Consider the following 18,385-nt stretch of genomic DNA (forward strand, 5'->3'; position numbering starts at 1 on the left):
GGAAAGAAATCGGATCTCAGACGGCTGATTGCAAGTGATGAAACTTTTACAATTCACACTTGTAATCGGGTCTCCAAGGCCTGATTGCAAGTGGAATAGTAAAATTTTAAGGCAAGCAATGATGGATACTTGTATTCGAGTCTTGGAGACCCGATTACATGTAGGCAAATATGCGAAAGTCTTTTTGGAAAGCATTTGTAGCATGAGGCAAGATGGCTGCAAGTAGAACAAGTTTTCCAAGCTGTGAGAAAATGATAAATTTCGCACTTGTAGTCGGGTCTTGGAGACCCGATTACAAGTGTGTAAAAGGAGGACAGATAACACATCTCATACTTGTAGTCGGGTCTTCAAGACCCGACTGCAAGTATTCGCCTAGTGCTAAAAGCTTGGGAAAGTAACATACAAATGAACCACTTGTAGTCAGGTCTTGGAAACCCGACAACAAGTGTTCATTATGAGCGAAGAGCACTTGCTTCTATGAAGAGATGAACCGATTGCAAGTGGGCGAAATGGGCAAAGTAATTCGCTTAAAAAGCGAGCTTGCAATCGGATCTAAAAGATCTGATTGCAAGCTACAATATGACTTGCACTTAAAAATGCTAAATCCACACTTTCAATGGACTGCGTATTATGTGATAAGGAAGAGCTTTGCCTTGAGTGAACTTGCAATCGGGTATATAAAACCTAATTGCAAGTGAAATGAGACTTGACATGCTTGCAGTCGCGTCTTTGGTGACACCAAGGGAACAAACTTGCTATTAGGTCATAGATACCCGATTGCAAACAAAGACAAATGCGAATACAAGCCACGCAAGGAAAGATGCAAGGAATGCCGCTGCAAATGGCTTAAAGAAAGATGGAAATGAAGCAAAAAAAGCGACTAGAATTTAAAACTTGAAACCTAAAATGCAAAAACATTAAAGAAAGAACAAGAACGAACTTCATACCTGAAAAATTGAAAATGAAAGCCCTTAATGAGACAACCAAAGCTGCTAATGAAACCTTGAAGTATCGAATGAAACTTTGAAACCCATGCAAGGAGCTAAATAGGCGATTCAAAAGAACACTCCTTGAAATCAAAGACTAAAGCATTAATGAACTCACTCCTAAAACGCAAGCAAAGAGCAAAGAAACCGGGCTGCAAAAAGCGTTTGAAATAACCTGGGCAAAATGGATACTTGTAATCGGGTTATTTCCACCCGACTACAAGTGTTAGCAACACAAGAAAAGAGACCTTATGTGTAATTGGGTCCTCAAGACCCAACTACATACAAGAAAACACTTTACATTTTAAAAATGACCCTATGCACTTGTAATCGGGTCTTAAAGACCCGATTACAAGTGAATAATTTCACTTGTAAAACAACTTAAAAGTCCCCCAACATGCAACAAGACTTCAAAACCCGATTTTGAACAAAGAAGAACAAAAACAAGACTAAAAATAAAGGAAAATAAACAAGAAAACCAAACAAGAAGGGTCATGATTAATTTAGACATTAATCAAGATGAATTTTGCCCTCGAAAAGCATGCATTTGAAACAAAAGACTGAATTTTTCTTGAGTTGCCTTCATTTTTGAAATACAAAAGTGAGGACAACATTCTTGTCCACAAGGAAAACTAGCTTCCACTAATTAACTACCCTTAAGCATCTCTAATAGGGATGTCAGCACCTGCCAGCCCTCGATTACCCCTAGATACATTGGGGGTTTTCTCCAAGAAGCTGATTTTCTCAGATTTTTTCTCTTGATTACCCCATCAATGGGGGTATTTCTGTGACATTTCAGTATGCTTTTATCTTATAATATTGCTGTTCTTAGAATCATATGTGGTTCTAACTTCGTATAGACCCTTATTTACTAAAATGCCTCTTACTTTAATATTTATAATTATGCATTGCTTGATTTTCTATATGCTATTTAGTATTTATTTCCATGGATGTTATCATTGGCGTGATGATAAGAGCACAGGACAATTAACTCTAGAATATAGGCACAAATGGTTCCAAGTGGTTTTAAATATTTTATTTTAGTGATTAAGTTAAATCATTTAGGATTTTCTTTTTATGGCTGTCATTTAGATTATAAAAAATCATAATTGTTTTTGTTACAATTCTCCTCTAGTTATTAGTTATAATTTATAAACAAGATTCAGAGATTGATTTTTCCATGGAAAGTTTTTAATTTAAGTTTGTGAAGCATTGGAACTAATCAGAACTTCAAACCATGCATTTACCACACATAAATTTTCCTGAAATTTTTTCACAGGGTTCTCTATCTTTTAATACTGCAAGGAAAAGGTGGAATCCATCTCTTGATGGGCTGACCTTAAAACCAACAAATGATCTAGCCTGTTAGATACTTCAAGTCAAATATATGTAGTGGCCACAGCCCAGAAAAATGCTAAACCCATCTAAGACTATACCATTTAATTCCATCCATTCTATGGTCACATGCAATTTGTTTTGGGAACTTGGGAGGATGAGGATAAAAATTCTAACATATGAAGGCAGTCTCCATTTCTTAACTCTTTTACTGTACCAGTTAATTCCATTCTATGGTGACGTGCCATTTGTTTCAGGAACTTGGGAGGAAGATTCTAATGTATGAAGGAAATCTCCATTTCTTAACTGTTTTTCCTCATTTTCAACATTTTTCTCCACATTTGTTCCACTAGCCTGCAACAATGCAAATTCCTTGTAACACCAGTGATTCTTACACAAGATTTCCTGATGTGTGAAAGATGCCAAATCCATTTTAAGAATCTTGATAGCATCCACAATCTCCACATATTCCCTTCCATGGCCTCAGTCTGTATCCTACCTTCACCTTTGCAGCTTACAATGCACACTCTTACTCTCTAGACACGAGATTTGACATGGTACTTCTTATGGCTGCTTTTAGTCTCTGGCTTCGCTCTTGTGGATGTCACGGGCTCTCTCCCTTGGCTTGAGATTTCAGATTGTTGCACTCTTCAGATGGTTTATTGATTCAAGCTAGGTTTATTTTGATAAATTTCTTAGACAATGTAGGACCTTTGATACTCTGTTTGAAACTTATTTCTTGCAGATTATCTAAATTTGATGTGCTCTCCGATTAGTTATCTTAAGTACCAATATAGACGGAAGGGGCACAGAGAGAGTACTGTGGTAAACATTGCAACAACAATCAACAAATGGACTAGTGGTTGTAATTTCAAAAAAATAGCTAGGTTAATGAATGTATGTCTACTTGAAAGGGACAGAGTAAGTTTAACATGAGTTAGAAAAAAGCTTCTGGTATTAACTGTGTACATTCAATTTATAACTATGTTTTTGATCGCATTCTGTGATCCATCGTTAGGATAATGAGATCAAAATGATGAGAGCTTTCCAAGATAGCTTAATATAAGAAACAGATGTCAATAAAAGACATGGAAGCCAACAGAAAACAATAGATAAAATTAAGATTTATAAGGGTGAGAGGGATAAGATTGTAATATGAGAACTATGAGATACAGAACTAAGTGATGAGATATAAGGGAAAGGTAAAGAGACAAATGAGGAAGAAATGGAAAGAGGAAGCTAAGTGAGATTGGGGAGAGAGGAGAGCATAATTAGAAAGGAAAAGAGAAGCACTATAACTAATGAGGAAAAGAAAAAAAGAACAAAAGAGGAGAAATAAAATAACCTTGGAAAGATTTCTGAGAGGAAAGGTGAGAGGTCCAAGGGATAAGATTGGAAGATTGAAATTCAGGAGGGAAAGACCGAAGAGGAAAAGTGGAAGTCAACCATGCTTTCTACTGAAAGGTTCAAGGTTGGTTAAGAGTTGTTGCCACAAATGGCTTAAACCCTAACCCTCATCCTTGTTTAGGCTGTATGTGTGCATGTTGATCTCAATCACTTTACATATTTTTCTTTTGTAATAACTCTCCCCTTTCACAAGAACAATGGCATCTTCTAAATGAATGCAATGTTTGGTCTAGGACAAGTGCTCAACAAGCATAGATTTATTAATGCAATTCTGTTTGATGTCCCTGCCATTCTCCTTGACCCTAATGCTGATAGCATGGCCTGTTTTACCAATGCAGGGAGTACCACACGAGAAGGGGAAATGGTCACCAAAGTTTAGATTCTCAAAAAATTTAAAACTATTTTATAGACAAATTTATGCCTGATAATTGAAATAAAATATGAAAATTGATATAATAGTCGAAATTTTGATACGTCATACTATCCTACAATATTTAAACATTTGAAATGATAGTTTTAGCATCCTGTCATCATCCTCTTTCTTAGGTCTTGAAATAATAGGTCTAGAATCCTAGAGATTTTCTTCACCTCCAAGGCTAGGGGTTTGTCATCAAGAAAGTAAAGAGAGGCTGATCAACAAATTCAGGAAAGTTAAAGGCTAGCTATGAGAGCAGGTAAACTCTCTTTCTCTTCGGGCTTAGCTTAAACCCAGGAGGGTGTTCCTAGAGGTATGCTTGAGCAGGCATTCAAATCAAATAAAAAGGACAACCAAAACAACAAACAATAGCTATACTCAAATTGCATATTGGACTCCATTTCTATCACCAAGTGGAGATTTACTGGCTGCAAAGAACTCTTTTAAAGCTGATTCAATACTTTTCACATGTATCTGTAGATAATGGTAGTGTTATAAGCCCATGAGATAGTTTCATTTGAAGTTTCATATAGATTATGCTGAACATGATTCTCTAAGATTATAACATTTAGGTTTTGCGTAAGATTTTCCCTGGTTTTGATCACTGAACCATAAGTAACACATATTGATCCTAATCTACTTCCTATGACTACTTGTGAACAATTTTTGTTATTTTAAATACAGGTGGAGGGTTAGACTTCAGACTGGTGCCTTTTTAGGTCACTTAATAATGCTTCTCTAATCTTGCAAATATTCATATATAACATGAATGAGACCATTACAAAGAAATTTGTGATGAATTAAATTGTTGTGACAATTGCAAATTTACGTTACAGTCACAAAAAAAATTAGTGAAGAAAAATTACAAAGAAAGATGAGCCTGTGACACCTCCTAACCTAGAACTCTCCAAAATATCTGCTACTAGCCAAGGAGACACTAGATCACAAATATCAGCCTTAACTATCACCTCTTTGCAACTTTTGGACATGTTGCTTTAATAGTGAATGAACTAACAAATTGGAAACCCTAGAATACTTGCTGCACTTTTGTTCAATGAAAACCTAGAATGACCAACCCTTACAAACAAGAAAACCTACAAAAATATAGATCTCCAACCTTGGAAACTAGTATGAATTGAGTAAAGGTGGTAGAAGAGTGTTGCAAGGGTTGCTTAGACCGTTGTCGTCACTGCAATTAATGTTTGTAGGTGTTGAGAGGTGAGAACAACGTTGACGAGATTTATATGGTACTTCAAACAAGTTGAAAATCCTCATCGTTTCGATCTTTATTACTATGTGCAATGATGGTTGGGTATTTTGAGTGTGGAGAGTCAAAATGGGTCTGCAAATCCATTGTGAATTGTCCAAAACACAACATGAATGCATTAGGTTCTGAAACCCTAGCGGCTCCATAAAACCCAAGCACGTTGTTTTATATTTTATCTTGCTTATTTTCCTCAAATCTGCACATGCAACACAAAATCTTCATCATAGAAGTCAATCAAATCAAGTTGGGTTGTAGAGGTTGCCACTGCATTAGTGGCTAATTTGAGCCATTATCATCATTGTTGCTTGAGAATGACTTGAAAATCTGATCCTTCTCAATTCAGCCACTTGCTTTAATTTTGTCATGGCTGTTGTAATGTTCACTTTACTCGATCCATGAAGTTAGGGCACCAAAATAGTTGTTTGAGTTATCATGGGTAGATGCAAGGTGAAGTCAAGTGTTAGATGGAACCCTAATTGCTTATCATCTTTCTTTGTTGAAAACTACCTTGAATCATGCCAAAACCAATTGAAAAGATTCTTTGGGTGGTGAAATGACATCCTTGATAGCTGTTAGTACTTTCCTGGTGTACCTAGACCTTTTTGGTAACAACATAGCCTTTTTGGGTTGTTTCAATGAGTGGGCAGGAAGCAGGTGAAAAATAGGGAGAGTTTTGAATTGTCAGGGGTTAGGAAAAAGTCATGCACTTGGTTGAGTTGTTGGAGTTGGAGATGGTAGGAAACTCATCACATGACAGTAGGTGAAAATGGAGGAAGAATGATGGTTTAACTATGATGAGAAGATATAGCGTAAGCTTTTGGAGATCGGGGTTTGGGGATACCTTGGAATAGGTACCAAGAGAAGAGAAGAGTACTTGGGGAGAGATAAGTCCAACAGGCCAAGAAATAGAAACGGAAAGAGGACAAAAGGTGGGGGGCAATGAAAAGGCATGACTAGAAGGGAGACCCCACAAATTCGCAAGTCTAATAACTTACCAAACCTAAAGAAAACTAGAAAAATGTCAAAAACTTAGAATCTTTTGAATTATTTGCAACTTCTAACACTTATTAGGCACATGGGGACCCACTCAAGATACCTTCTATCAGTTATAAGTAGTGAGTCATAAAAGGGTTATCTATAGAAAAGGGAAGGGACTTGAGCAAAATTTGACATGGCAGGATTGAATCCCAACACTCCTCATCATACTCTTATACATCGCTTATCTTGGCTTCCCTATATCATCTTCATCCAGACAATCATTCATTGAAAGGTTCTTCCCTCACATGAACACCTGTACTGATATTCTTTTTAAATCTGGGTTTGCTCCTCTTGTTATAATTACATTCCTGTACAGATTTGTGTGTAGAGTTCAATTTTAATCTACAATCTTCTTTTACTTCTCTAGTGTAACCGAATATTTGAGTCCAATTGGCCTAGTTTTGGCCATTTGTAGACATCAGCATGGTATCATTCAATCTTTTTTCCCTTCTATGGGACTGGAGCTGAAAAAATATACGATATCTTGGTAAATGGAATCTGAGTTTTCTAATGTTCCATAAAATTGAACTCGTTTTCATCATTTTTAGGATCTGATGTAGTTTAATTAAATATGATGCATTGAACAAAATGTAAACAATAATGATCAAGGTTGAGTCCCATCTGAGGCATTATTTGAAAGGCTTTCAAATGTCATGGAGATGAGTGGCACGGAGTTGAGGGGATTGTGTAGTTCTGGAGTAATGAATCTTCTCTGGTTCAACAACATTGTTTTTAAATTTTTGTTCATTTAGAGTTCCTTGGTGAATTTGTACAGAGTGATTCTATCTAATATCAACTTCATGCGTGCAAAGAGAAGAGTTCCAACTTGTACATTGTTACAAAGATAGCTTTTTAAATTACTTGAAATGAGATAGATGCTACATTTGTATCAAATTTTGGGTTTAACTTCTTTTATATCAATCTGAAAAGATGATTATCTTTTATTTGATCATTGGATACATAAGCTAGAACTCAAAACTTGATTCTTTTTGCATTGAAATAACTAATTTCTATTCTGGGAATTAGGTGTACATTTAATATGCTACCCTGGAGCTTTCAATATGACAACTGGTCCTCTGCATTGGGAATTGCTGCAGAGAGCAAGGTAACAATTAGCTATTACTTATGTACTTTTCTTGGTCATATGATTGAATATCTTTAATGGAGATTTTAACTCAGAATGGAATGGAAATATTATTCATTGAAAGTTGAGTTCTAGTTATTCTTGACTGTAAGAGAAATCAGAGATAAAGTCGAACTTTCCTATGATAGTTAGCAATATATAACAAACAGCAAGATGCCGTATATGTGCTATTACTAAATGCAGAGGGAAGTTAAAAATTTCCAACATACTTGAATCTTTTGCATCTTGTTTTCTACACAAATCTCATTCAGATGAACTAGTGGGAACTCATTAACAACCAGTGCAGTGGTAAAAGTATTTAGTTCTTGCCTAAGTTTATAAACTTCCCAATTTATTTAGACCCTTCAGGGTTTCAGAGTCGATAATATTAACAAGCAACTTATGGAATAAACTGTGTGAATTTTTTTACATCATGTGATCCATCATTAGGATGAAACATATGGAAGAATTGCGGACTTGAGCTCCTTTTCTATATAACTCTAGTGAAGTACACAATGCCCAATGCATATGTACCTTGGTAGAGTAATACATGCAAGCAATTAGTTGTTATAATTGTTTAATATTTGTAGTATACTGGCCTGCAAACACTTAATGTGTAACTCCCAAGGATAAGGGCCTTTTATTGTTTGTGGACAATTAGTCTCTATCAGTGCTTCAAATCGATGCCTTCATTCCTGCTCAAATTTGATGCTATGCATTTAAAATTTACAATTTGGTGTGCCACACAAATTAATTAATTATAGTACTAATTACTTGCATTTATTACTTATTCTAAGATGCAAATTCAATGGGCATCTTGTACTTCCCTAGAGCTCTATATATGGAGCTCTAGTTTGTAATTTTTACATATGTTACATTATAATGGATAACGTTGTGTGATCTGAAATATTGATATAATTTTTTTGCACACAATTTATTTCAGAAGTTTCTTGGTAATATTTAGATCTTGTCAAAATAGAAGATACAATCCTGATTTTAAGATTAAGCATGAATAAAAGACAGGGAATAAGGCCATCAATAAAAAGAATGTGCTATTTAATGTACTAAAATCAATAGATTATGGATCAAATCTCATTTAGATTTATTTAGAATACTTATTTCTGCAGTCATCATAACTACAAGTTAGGCAAGTTAAATTTGGACTGAAAATGTTCAAAAAATGAGGAGTTAAAGTGTCATCTGGACTGAAAACGTTCAAAAAATGAGGAGTTAAAGTGTCATCATTGTTTTCAATTTACTTTTGTCCTGGGGAGACAAATACAGATAATATACATGACTGTTGAAGAATTGATCTACTCATTACTGTTCCAAAACAGAACTTGATTACTGCTCAAGCTAGATATGTCAAATATGTTTGAATTTTGACAAATGTAATTGGGATTAGATAATTCAAGCTCTAGAGCATAAGAGCAAATATCTTTGTTAGGAATATCTTGGCAAACCAGAAGAGAGATGTTTTCAGTTTCTTGGCAAAATATAATGAAATCATGATAACCCAAACAATGCAGATATGTTTAATAGAAAGACAAATAATTGATGTTTTTTATATTTAAAATCATCGTATTTGCATAGAGAGTGAGAAAGAAAGTTAAGGAGAGCGCAAACAAAAATTTTGAAATATATATTTCTCTCATTAATTTCGTGACTTTTGTTTGCAGTGAATAGTTCTACTACATAGTTCAAACTCAAAATCAATCACAAAATTTAAAAATAAAAAAAATGTATTTACCCTTCCAAAATTTAAAAGAACTCAAACTTTTCATTATTAAATGTTTTTGTGTTTAATAAAATAAAATTTTGTATGATATTATGTATAAAAAATTTATAATAAATACAACTAATAAATATTAAGATTTAATTTAAAGTTTAAGTATAAAAAAAAATTAAAAAATCCAAAATTATATTCAAATTTATAATTTTAGATTTTGTATTTTTCTTTTTATTTATACTTAAACTTTGAATAAATCTTAATATCTATTATTTTTATTTATTTTAAATTTTAAAATTGAATAATATTTAAATTATATCATTTAAGATTTTATTTTATTTAACATAATAACATTTAATTATGAAAAGTTTGTTTTAAATTTTTGAAAGGGTAAATACAATGTTTTATTTTAAATTTTGCCATTGATTTTGAGTTCGATATATATATATATATATATATATATATATGGTGTATAATTCTAGATTTTTAAATTTTTATGTGCACTTAAACTTTGAATAAGTCTTAATATTTATTATTTGTATTTATTTTAAATTTTAAAACTGAATAATATTTAAATTATATCATTTTAAATTTTTATTTTATTAAACATAAAAACATTTAATTATGAAAAGTTTGAGTTTTTAAATTTTTTTTGAAAGGGTAGATACAATTTTTTTATTTAAAATTTTGTCATTGATTTTGAGTTTGAACTATGTATATATAGTTTGAAAAATAGTAGAAAACCTAAAAAAAATAAGAACAAAACATACACTTTGAAAATGATAAAACAAAAGAATAATTAAAATGGTTAAACAACAGCTGAATAAAATTAAGATAAAAAGATTGTCTCATACTGTTTCACAACCCCCTCCCCTCTCTTAGTATAAGATTGTGCTCATCAATTGGTATCAAAGCTGGTTCCTTCAAATTATAGCTTAATTTCTAGAACGAAGATTTTAAGAGCACACTGGCATAAGGATGCACACCTACTTAATGGCTCTTGGATTTGATGTTTGGTAATTGGTGGTAAATGGAAATGTAGCTCCATCATCTCCTCTAATGGATCTGGTGGGAAAGAAGGCAAGTGAAAATATTACTAAACTATGAATGCAATTTTGTGTGGATTATCAAAATCAGAATTTGTGAAAGTGATGTATTGTGTGTTGGTGAAACAAATGTGGGATAAACTTCAAAAAACTTGTGGAGATGATACGGTAAAGAAAGCCAAGCTTCAAACACCTAGAAGACATTTCAAAAGTTTAAAAATGAAGGATGATCAAAGATGTTGCAGCCTATCTACTTCGCATGTATGAAATTGTTAACACCATAAGAGGTCTTGGTGAGATAGTTGAAGACTCAACAATTGAGCAAAATTTTCTAAGATCTCTTCCTTGGAGGTTTGATGCCAAAGTCCTTGCTATCGAAGAAATGAAAGATCTTGATACACTCAAAATGGTTAAGTTGCATGGAATTCTCACAGCTTATGAAATGAGCAGCAAAAAGGAGAAACCATCTAAGAGAGAGGCAAGCTTCAAAGCCTCAAAGAAGGCAAAGAAGAAGGAGCCCAAGCCAAGCAATAGTTTTGATGATGAATCAGACAAAGAGGAAGGTAAAAAAAGGGTCCACAAGTATATAGGTAAGTTACCTTTTAAATACTTTAATTGTGGAAAGGTAGGACGTGTTGCAGCCAAATGCCTATATGTAGAAAAAGAAAGTAGTGAAGAGCATAATGTGGAGAGAGGGGGCAAACATAATCAACATAAAGGCCACAAACACGGCAAATTTGGGAAAAAGAAGAGCTTTTATTTGGAAGAAAGTACTTTCGAATAAAGTTGCTCTGATAGAGAAGAGATTCTTTTCATGGCAATATAAACAAAAGATGATGTCTTGTAAAGTGAAGACAAGGTAGAGGAGACAAAAGGGAAAGAGAATGATGAAATGGATGGGGGAGTAGATTTGGAAGAGGAACTTATTTGTGCTTTAAATGAAATAAAGAAATCTAAGAAGAAGAATTTGAAGCAAAAATTACAGCTTCAAGAGGATTGTGAATCTAAGGTGAAAATGTCACAGTCTTGAGGAGTCGGAGAAAATGATCATCAATCTGAAAATTTAAATTGAAGAAGCAAAATGAATTGAGGAAGAAGTGAGAATACAATTAAAGGCAAAAGAAGAAAATTGTAAGAGGCATGCATTCAAAATTGTCTCCTTGAGGAAAGAATTAGAGAAGACAATGACTAAGTTAAATAGGAGCCTCAAGTTTGAAAAGATTACCAAGATTTTAAATGATCTTAGAAATGCGCAAAGGTCACCATTTATAAATATTGGCCTTGGATATGAAGAAAGTCAAATGGCCAACAAAGAAAATTCCAAAGAGCCACCAAAGAAGACAAATGAGGAAAAACCAATAAGTTATATTGATGCCCTCAAAAGTCCCATCAAAAGTGGAAACAACAAGAAAGAGAGATAAACTCCATAGATGACAATCATATACCTTCAAAAAAAGGAAAAAGGCATTACAACCCCTATATTACATATAAAAGTTTAAAAAAAAACAGACCATTTTAGAAGAATAAGAAAAAATCTTAATTTTTTTGAAAAAACTTGAAACAATTAGAAGATAAAATCACATTTGATAGATAAATCTTGTAAATGTAGTTCTTTTTCTATTGTGTGTGCAACTATTTCTCCCTTGTAGCCTTGACCTTTGAAGAAATACCCAATATCCTTCAAGAATAAAAACTATAGCTTCAAGGAAGAAAAAATATTTTGTCCACTTATATTTGTGAAGTGTTTAACTTTAGGCAAAATAAGTTAGTAAAGATAACTTTAGGGCGAAATTAGGGTTGGCAAATGAATTTTTGTTTTAAAAAAATAAAGATTAAATGTTTTGATGTTTTAAAATAATATTCACACAAGCATACGTGAGCCCTCCTAAGTTTTCCTAGGGTCTTCCTTAGGCACCATGGGTACCCTATGGGTCCTTCTAGGGCTTAGGGTTCTTAGTTAGACCTTGGGAAAACCCTAGGCTTCCCCAACTCTAAACTAGGACTAGGTGGGTGCTGGGGGGGAGGTTTTGAAGAACTTAAAGAAAATTTTGTGATCTCCTAGGAGTGGAAGGAGGAAACAAACATATGGTTATCAAATGGTGTACAAAACTGTTCTCTTTCTTAAAAATAATTCAGTGACTAGGCTCCATCCTCAAGCAATATTAACATGTCTTATTAAAGAGAGTATTGGGTTATGAGTATTTTTGGCTTCAATAATGGACACAAATCTCACTAAATTATCTATGATTTACAATGTAGGTGGTTGGGATACCATTAAACGAGGAACATAATGACCAATAGGACATTGGTCCAACAAATGGCTCACTTTTGTAGGCAAGGTCCAACTTGTATAGGAAGTCTTATAAGTGATCCCAATCTACTTGTTTACATTACTTCAATTCTTGCTTCAGTTTAGGTAGTCATAATGACAATTTAAAATCATTTCATCTAGCAATGAATGATGGAGATCAAAGTTCCGAGACTCGCGGCGAGTCACGCGAGTCGCGCGAGTCAGCGGGCCGGGTGACCTCTGCCGGGTCACGGCGACCCTGACCCGGGCCCGGACGAGTCACAGGGTATGACTCGCCTGACTCGCCGAGTCAGCGAGTCACCCTCTGACTCGCCGAGTCCGAGGGTCGTGACCCGGCCAGCGCTGCTTGCAAAAAGTGGACGCAAAATTAAAAAAAACACAACACAATTTTATTATGTTTTGTGCCATTTGCCTTTGTTATAACCCTAAAAGGGATTGCCATTTAGTTTTATGAGTGGAAGAGAGGAAAAAAGAAAACCATAGTTGTGCAACTAGCAGACAGGAAGAGGGGAAAAGCTAGCACAAATCACATTGGGGCAGCACTACAGTTGCATTGAGAGCATCAAGGAGCTCATTTCAAACACTTGTCAACAAATTTGAAAGAGGTAAGTGTTAATTTTTGTTGATTATGTTGGTTTTTTTTCTATATTTATGGATTTTTTCATTTTTTTGTTATTTTTTTTTAAACTTCAGCTTTCCAAATCTATATTGTTGCTTGCATACTTCAATGATTCAATCACAATGACATAAATAGAACAATAGCATAGCAAACCCTAGACTTTTTTTTTTGAAAAAATTGTATACATGTATTTATAATTTTTTCTAAAAAAAACCTAGGGTTTGCTGATTTTTTTGAATTGTTAATTTCTTTCTTTGAAATTTGAAAATTTTCAAGAAAAAACACAATGCACAAATTAGTCTTTGCTGATTTTTTTTAATTAGTTTAAAATTTTAAATTTAAAACTTTGTCAAACACAATGCTTAAATGGTGATTTGTAAAATTTTCTTATTGCAGCAGCCCTCACGTTTTGAAAACAATTTTTTTTCCTAATGGCTCATCCTAATCCTCCACCTAGGAAACATGGTCAAAAAGATGAGGCATGGAAATACACTGAAGAATTTCCTGGTAGACAAAGAAATCAAACCAAGTGTATGTTTTGTAAGGAAATTAACCATGGGGGGATAAATAGATTAAAATATCATATTGCTGGCATACGTGGTCATGATACTGAGCCTTGTGACAAGGCAACTCCTGAAGCAATCCGTTTTTGTTACGTCTTATTAGAAAACTTTGAAATACATAAGCAAACAAAAAAAAGACAGAGAGGAGTTATGTCATATTGGTTCCCCTCCACCCACATCCGCATCTGGCTCCGCATCCACAGCTACATCCGTAGGTTGTGTTGGAGAGGGTTCTTCTATGCCTCCCTTTCATCCTAGTGCTTCTGCTAGTGCGAGTACTTCTATTCCTACTCCTAGTCACACTTTTGGTCCTAGAGTGCGAAAATCTAAGATAGACAATTTTTTTGTACCACGCACTACTCCTAGCGCACAGCCCTCGCTTGAGAGCATGTCTTGGAACAAGGAGGTCCATGATGCAGGAAGAAAAGCAATTTGCAAGTTTTGGTACTTCTGCAACATTCCATTTATTGCAGCCAGGTACTTTTTTATTTGATTGTTTTAAATTAAAATTTAAAATTTTATGGTTTGAATTTGAAAGTTGAAATTGAAATTGAACTTTTCTTATTTAATCTATTTCAATTTGTGACAGGTCTTCTTATTGGCAAGGCATGATTGATGCAATAACCATTTGTGGGCCGGGGTTTAAAGCCCCCAGTGATACTGAGTTGAGTGGCCCTCTCTTGTTGGAAATGGTGGAAGATATGAAAGTTGACCTAGAAGACAACCGCCAATCTTGGAGCCAGAAGGGTTGCACCATCATGACAGATGGTTGGACTGATAGGAGGAATAGAACACTCCTAAATTTTCTTGTTTCCAGCGGAGGTGATTGATCATTTTACTTCTCTATATGCATTGTGATTGAAATTGAATAATTTACATTCTAATTTATTGATAATTAATTTGTTTTATTTTCAGGATCCACCATGTTTTTGAAGTCCATCGATGCTTCCTCACATGTCAAAAATGCGGCATACTTATGTGAGGCCATTGAGGAAGTTATAGATGAGGTGGGGGAAGAAAATGTGGTGCAAGTGGTGACGGATAATGCAGCAAGTTATGTTGCTGCAGGTAAACTTTAAAAGTTTTCTTTTAAGTTTTAAGTTTTAACTTTTAAACTTCTAAGTTTTTAACTTTTAAATATTAATGGTAAAATTTCTTGATACTTATAAGTTATCACATCTAATTCTTTAACTAATTTAAAATTGTTGCAGGAAAACTTTTGATGGAGAGGCACCCAAAAATCTTTTGGTCTCCATGTGCAGCCCATTGCCTTGACCTCATGCTGGAGGATATAGGTAAGCTTGGATGGGTGAAAGAATGCGTTGAAAGGGCCAAGAATATATGCAAATTTATTTACAATCATGCATTGGTCCTTAGCATTATGAGGCAATACATGGGGGAAAGGGAGTTGGCTCGTCCTGGTATAACGAGATTTGCCTCAAATTTCCTCACATTGAAATCCTTGTTAAAATCAAAGGCATCTTTGAGGTGCATGTTTGTTGGTGAGGAGTGGACTTCCTCATCCTATGCTACGACCACTGCAGGGATGGATGTAGTAGATTGCATTTTTGATGAGCTAGGTTTTTGGATCCCTTGTGCAGAGATCGTGCAGGTAATTTTATAAATTTATAATATTACATGCATATTTTTGTTTTGTTTGTATTGTGCAACTTTGCAATTTTTCTTATTTTCATGCACACTTGTGAGTTAACTATTTTTGTTTAACATTATTTGCAGGTCACTGAGCCCCTAGTAGTTCTCCTACGAGTTGTTGATGGGGAGAAGCCCGCTATGGGCTACATATATGAGGGCATGGATAGGGCCAAGGAGGCCATTAGATCCATATATGCTGGAGTTGAGGATAAGTATAGGCCCATTTGGGACATAATTGATAGAAGATGGCATAACCAACTTCATAGGCCCATCCATGCAGCAACTTATTACCTCAATCCATCATTTCGTTTCCGTGCTGATTTCAAAGCGGATGAGGAGGTTCTTAGCGGGCTATATTCAGTAGTACAACGTATGGTCACTGATACCACAGCTACACTTCTTGAGATGGATGCATTTAATAATGCATCAGGGGCAATCTTTGCCAGCCAATTGTGTAAAGAAGGTCGGACAAAATTGCAGCCAGGTAGAAAATTCTAAAGTTTATGACATGCATTTTAATTTTTCATTTTATAATCTACCTTTAAAGTTGGAAATGAGACTAATGTTTTTTTCTTTTCCTTATCTCAGATAGATGGTGGCAAATGTTTGGGCCTTCAACCCCAAACCTTCAAAAAATTGCCATCCGCATATTGAGCCAGCCGTGCAGCGCTTCTGGATGTGAGCGCAACTGGAGCATGTTCGAGCACATCCACTCGAAGAGGCGAAATAGATTGTCTGTGGAGAGGTTGAATGATCTAGTCTTTGTTCATTACAACCTCCGTCTCAGGACCAGACAGATTTTGGACGATGACTCCTCTCCGATCACTCTAGAGGAAGTCGACCCCGAGTCCGATTGGCTCACTGAGTCCACCGATCCAGTCTTCACTGATGAGGACCTTGAGTGGGTTGACCAGGCAGACAGAGAGGCTGAGGCTGCGGCTATGGCAAAGGAGGATAGAGCACGATCAGGCACAACACCTATGGCTACTCAGATTGGCACATCACAGGCAGAGACTATGGCTACTCAGTCATCCAGGACCTACCTTAGACGCCTTTGTAGGAGGCAGATAGACGAGGCTGAGCCAGAGCCTAAGCCATAGACTTGTTTTTTTTTACACTTTACAGTTAGATATATGTTTGGGAACATTTGTAGTCATGGATTTTATATTATACATTGGACAACATTTATAACTCTATATATCTATGTTTTCTAATTCCTTTAGCTACAATTTACATTTCTATGCATGTGATGGATGTATGTTTATGTATGTGATCAAATTAGCTTCTATTTGATGATGTTATAGTGTCTTTAAGCTTAATTCAATAATGGGTGTATGAAACAAGTTTTAAATAGTTAAAAATCTCTAAATTTCAAGGGTTTTCTTATTTTGCCGAGTCGTTGCCGAGTCATTGCCGAGTCCGAGCCGAGTTAGCCTTGCCGAGTCAGAGCCGAGTCCGAGTCTAGGAACTATGATGGAGATATTTAAGCATCCTCTAGTGGCTTTGCAAACCATTGTTTAACATGAGGCTGAAGAGGATAAAATCGTGCAAGGTGAGATTAGATGGTTAGAAATCCAAAGAAACATTCAAAATGCAAACAAAACCATTTTATACCTTGCAAGCTATCATCTCCCTCGGATTGAGCTTGATGAAGTGGATGATGAGGATGCACCCTTGATGTTCCACTTGCTATGCTGCTTGCTTGATTTGGATGTGGATTGGTCTCCTTTGCTCAACAAGATTAATGGATTGATATTTGGATTGGATTGTGATAGATAGATGAGGATTTGGATTAGAAGAGGATTGGATAGAGGATCATGAAGACATTATGATGGCTATGAAGAAGATGATTTGGATCAAGGAGAAAGGAGCAACATGACAATGCATGAGAAGTGGATGATTTGTGAGGAGAATAGGCTCTCATTTATAGATTGGAGGAGGCCAATGGAGGACCAAGATTGATTTGATCATGAAGGGTTGAGATTGATTTGAGATAGAAGGCATGGATCAAGAGTGCCTTGGGAAAATAAACAAGAATATAAAATTCCTTGAGAAGAGGGGGGAAAAGAAATTTGAATTCAAAATTGAGGAATTAAAAATTCCAAAATAAGGATGCATTGAGGGATTCAAAGAAATTTGAATTTCTTTGAGAGACTCAATGTTGATGTGACATGAGTGGGAATTAAAAATTGAGGGATAATGATAAGCATGATTATGAGAGATTCTAGATGGATTAATTAGGCTAATGGGATTAGGAAAAGTGATTTGTAGGAATCACATGAATAGGTTAATTAATTAAAATTAATTAACTGAGTGGGTTTAGAGGAAATAATTATTGGAGGGGACTTTAGAAGGATAGGGGAATAATTAATTTATTTGATAAATTAATTATCGGACAATAGTGATAGAATTAATTAAATTAGATTTAATTGATTTTGAGAGGAATGAGGACAACACAATTAAATTAATTAATTATGTTGGTAGGCTTAAATTAATTAAATATTAATTTCAGGTGTCTACAGAGACTAATGGAGTACCAAACATTAAAACATCAAACATTTAGCACAACCTTTTCAACGAAGGTGGTTTGGTAATTTGGAGAAAAAAAGGACTTGCCATGGGCGACTATAATAAGTTGAAATTCTATAACTAGAGCCAATCGAGGGTCATTGAATGCCACTTGAAAAGCAATACTTTTGAATCTTTGATCTATATGAAGCTTATGCATCAGGGACCAACTTGGTAGGTTGCCGAGGGGAGTCAATTTTGGTTTTGGGAGGATGAATAGAATGGTTATCTTCCCCGTATGGAATGTAATCTCCCTCAGCTTTAAAGAAAAAACAACTTGAATGTGGAACATTACTTGACAACTTTCCTAGATGGAGAGGTACAA

The 18,385-nt window shown here is 35.0% G+C and overlaps 2 protein-coding genes across 2 annotated transcripts in view; both read left to right on the top strand.

Moving 5' to 3' along the window:
* Nucleotides 1–18,385, top strand: part of LOC131078931 (omega-amidase, chloroplastic) — a 138,861-nt gene that overhangs the window by 98,642 nt on the left and 21,834 nt on the right. The window contains exon 6 of the mRNA XM_058016780.2: nucleotides 7,475–7,553. Coding sequence (XP_057872763.2) covers nucleotides 7,475–7,553 — 79 coding nt within the window. The remainder of the gene's footprint in view (nucleotides 1–7,474; nucleotides 7,554–18,385) is intronic.
* Nucleotides 10,573–16,648, top strand: LOC131055807 (uncharacterized). The gene is made up of 8 exons (XM_059216844.1): nucleotides 10,573–10,909; nucleotides 11,201–11,355; nucleotides 13,943–14,316; nucleotides 14,429–14,661; nucleotides 14,755–14,907; nucleotides 15,051–15,451; nucleotides 15,577–15,976; nucleotides 16,081–16,648. Exons 1-8 carry the CDS (start codon nucleotides 10,573–10,575, stop codon nucleotides 16,590–16,592), a joined length of 2,565 nt encoding a protein of 854 aa, XP_059072827.1. The 3' UTR covers nucleotides 16,593–16,648.

Source organism: Cryptomeria japonica, chromosome 2 (assembly GCF_030272615.1).
Source record: "Cryptomeria japonica chromosome 2, Sugi_1.0, whole genome shotgun sequence".
Classification (NCBI taxonomy): domain Eukaryota; kingdom Viridiplantae; phylum Streptophyta; class Pinopsida; order Cupressales; family Cupressaceae; genus Cryptomeria; species Cryptomeria japonica.